The sequence below is a fragment of the Chinchilla lanigera genome, unplaced genomic scaffold (assembly GCF_000276665.1).
Source record: "Chinchilla lanigera isolate Chin_1 unplaced genomic scaffold, ChiLan1.0 scaffold00092, whole genome shotgun sequence".
Taxonomy (NCBI): Eukaryota; Metazoa; Chordata; class Mammalia; order Rodentia; family Chinchillidae; genus Chinchilla; species Chinchilla lanigera.
This window is the reverse complement of record NW_004955493.1, coordinates 8,648,401-8,651,614: the sequence shown is the minus strand read 5'-3', so window position 1 is coordinate 8,651,614 and position 3,214 is coordinate 8,648,401. Positions and strand designations below refer to the sequence as shown.

The 3,214-nt window shown below is 47.4% G+C and overlaps 1 protein-coding gene across 1 annotated transcript in view; it reads right to left on the bottom strand.

Annotated features, from left to right (window-relative positions):
- Nucleotides 1–3,214, bottom strand: part of Mto1 (mitochondrial tRNA translation optimization 1) — a gene marked incomplete at its 5' end in the record, with an annotated part of 18,998 nt that overhangs the window by 3,476 nt on the left and 12,308 nt on the right. The window contains 1 exon segment of the mRNA XM_013504875.1: nucleotides 1,894–2,054. Coding sequence (XP_013360329.1) covers nucleotides 1,894–2,054 — 161 coding nt within the window.

Below are 3,214 nucleotides of genomic sequence, written 5' to 3'. Positions count from 1 at the left end.
GCCTCAGCCTCCCGAGTGCTGGGATTACAGGCGTGCGCCACCTTGCCCAGCCATGCCCAGCTTTTAAAAGAAGTTATTATCTTAATGTACTGTCAAAATGAGTAGGTAAAGGAAATGTGATTATCTGTACGTTCAAGTCTGGGAAGTTAAGATGATGTGTGCAAGATCACGCATAACTACCTTTTCTAGCCACTAAACCAAGAGAACCTGAGCTCAAGTTCTGCTCTTCAATCTAGCCCTGCGGGCCCTTTTTGGTTTGAATTTTTTTTCTTTGCTTTTTTGTTTTGTTTTGTTTTTTTGGCACCAGGAATCAAACTCACAACCTCAGGCTTGCTAGGCAGGCGCTGTGCCGCTGAGCTACATCCCCAGCACCTATTCTTTGTCTTTTTGAGACAGGGTCTCGCTATGTAGTTCAGGCTGGCCTTGAGCTCACTTTGTAGCCCAAGCTGGTCTCGAACTTGCAACAATGCTCCTGCCTCAGCCTCCCAAGTGCTGGGATTACAGGCGTGTGCCACCACACCCAGATTTTTTTTTACTTTTTTTTTTTTTTTTTTTTTACTTCCACCCTTGACTGTTTACAGACCATATTTTGGTAAAATGCCCCTTGTTTTAGGGACAACTACTTAGCAATAAACTGCCCATTATGTTTGTATTTTGTAACACTGGGGGTGTGACCCAGGGCCTTGTGCTTGTTCTGCCACGGAACCACATCCTTGGTCTTCCTTTTTCTTTTTCTTTCTGAGACAGGATCTTCCTAAGATGCCCAAGTGGGGCTCAAAATGGCAATCCTCCTGCCTCAGACTCCCCAGCAGCAGGCATACGCCACCATGCCCAGCTAATTTTTAAGCTATCACCTAGTTCTAGAGATGTCAAAATGTGGGAAAATGTGCATCTCAGAATCAGTAAATACTGCCAGGCATGGTGGTGCACACTTGTAATCCCAGAACTCAGCAGGCTGAGGCAGGAGGATAGCCATGAGTTTGAGGCCAGTCTGAACTACACAGTGAGACCCTGTCTCAAAAAAAAAAAAATCGGGCACACAGTTTCCTAGAACCGCATCTAAAAAAAAAAAAAAATCAATAAATAAAGTATCTTTTAAAACATTTATTGTAAGTCCAATGCTATTTAATAAAGTCATTAAAATTTTTGCTTCTCTACCCTAACACACACAATTAGGCTACGGCACAGGGTGGAGCCGTGGTCCCCTCTTCCCACAGCTTCGAAGCAGCACCACGCAGCCCCAGGGAGGGGCCCAGGGAGTGGTGTGAAAACCAGTCCTGTGTCATGCTGTGTCACGCACTGAGCTGCATGACTCTGCACCGGCGCTTTAGTGCAGAGTAACTGCAGTCCAGCCAGCGCTGAGCTCCCAGTTCTGTATTTGAACTAAGCTTTTCCACCTCTCGGAGACCAGTATCTGCCATACACAGTGATAAATCATGATGTTAAGATTTTTGTTTGTTTTGGGGCCGGGGATCTAGTTCAGCAGCACAGCGCCTGCCCAGCAAGTGCAAGGTCCTGAGTTCGATTGCCGGTCCCAAAACAGATCTTTGCTTGTTTTGAGACAGGGTCTCCCCATGTAGTCCAGGCTGCCTTTGAACTAGTAATGTAGCCTGGGCTGGCCTCAAACTCATGGCGATCCTTCCGCCTCAGCCTTCTAAGTGCTGGGATTACAGGTGTGTGCCACTGCGCTGGTCTTAGGAATCTTACGATTTTTTTTTTGTACTGGTTATTGAACTCAGGACCTTGCACTTGGCAGGCATCGCTTTTGCCACTGAGCTATATCCCCGGCCCAGGAATCTTATGATTAAATAAAACGTTAGTTTTACACCACTGTAAGCCCCACTGGCTCGCTATTCATCATTTGTTCCTCTGTTCCCCTGCTTGCTTTCTTACCGTCGGTGGACGACTGAAATGCAGTTTCTCCCGAGCTTCGTGGGACAGAGACACGTCCCTGAGACTCCAATAGTCCAGGTCCGCTGGCAGCTGGAGAGCCTCATCTCGCTGAACTTCCTTTATTTCTTGTAGCTGACAGAGCAATATGGATTCGTAAGAGGCTGGGGAATAAAAGATTTTTTTTTGTCATTTGTCTTTGTCGTTTTGTTTTACTATGCAGTTCAGGCTGGCCTTGAACTCACTTTGTACCCAGGCTGGCCTTGAACTCGCAGCGATCCTCCTGCCTCAGCCTCCCAAGTGCTGTGTGCCACCATGCCTGGCCAAGAATTAATAGGCAGACCAGGTTACACTAGCAACTATACTTGCACAGCATTTCACTTGCACTGTGTACAGAGAGTTTTGCCTCAGTCATGACATGGTGGCGCACACCTGTAATCCCAGCACTTGGGAGGCTGAGGCAGGAGGATCACTGCAAGTTTGACCCCAGCCTGGGCTACAAAGTGTGTTCAAGGCCAGGCTTTTCTGAGCTTTAAGTAGCGTGTGCATCTGCTGATCAGCAGCCAGATAGTCTCATCCCCGACTGCGGGTCTGCCAGTGAACTACCCCAGTGAGGGCTCCCATCTTCGCCCCAGGCCTTGGCTTCTTTATGGAGAGGCTGCAGGTCCAGCATGGACGGCATCCATGGTCACAGGCTGCAACGGACAACTTTGTAGTACACAGGCTCTGCGGTCAGACTATGGAGGTCCAAATCCCAGCTCTATCACTCACCAGCTGCAGGGTCTTCAGTAAATCACTGCTCTCTTATGAAGTTAGGGCAAAATGCTACAGTCTATCCTTCACAGGGGGGCTTAAGTATCAACTAAAGCAATACACAAAAGGCACAGCAGGATACTGTAACACAGTAGCACAGCAAACTATCACCTTATGACTAAGAACAGACTCTGGGGTCTCATGGACTATCTGGCCTAGGCTGTATGAAACTTCTCCCACATCATCCTGCCCGTGTCTTTCTTGTTACATGATTTTTCTGTCCAAGAGAAACATTCTATCAAGTTTTGCAGCAGCCAGCTGGGTGTAGTAGCCAATTTTTTTTTTTTTGAGATGGTCTCGCTATGCAGTTCTGGCTGGCTTTGAACTCACTATGTAGCTCAGGCTGCCCTCAACTCAGTGAGCCTCCTGCCTCAGCCTCCCAAGTGCTGGAAGTACAGCCGTGTGCCACCACGCCTGGCTAATAGCCAATCTCATTCCCAGTATTCTTCTGTTTGAAACTCTTCATAATAAAAAACTTGAAAGATCAGTGTAAGAGAAAACAAAGACAAAT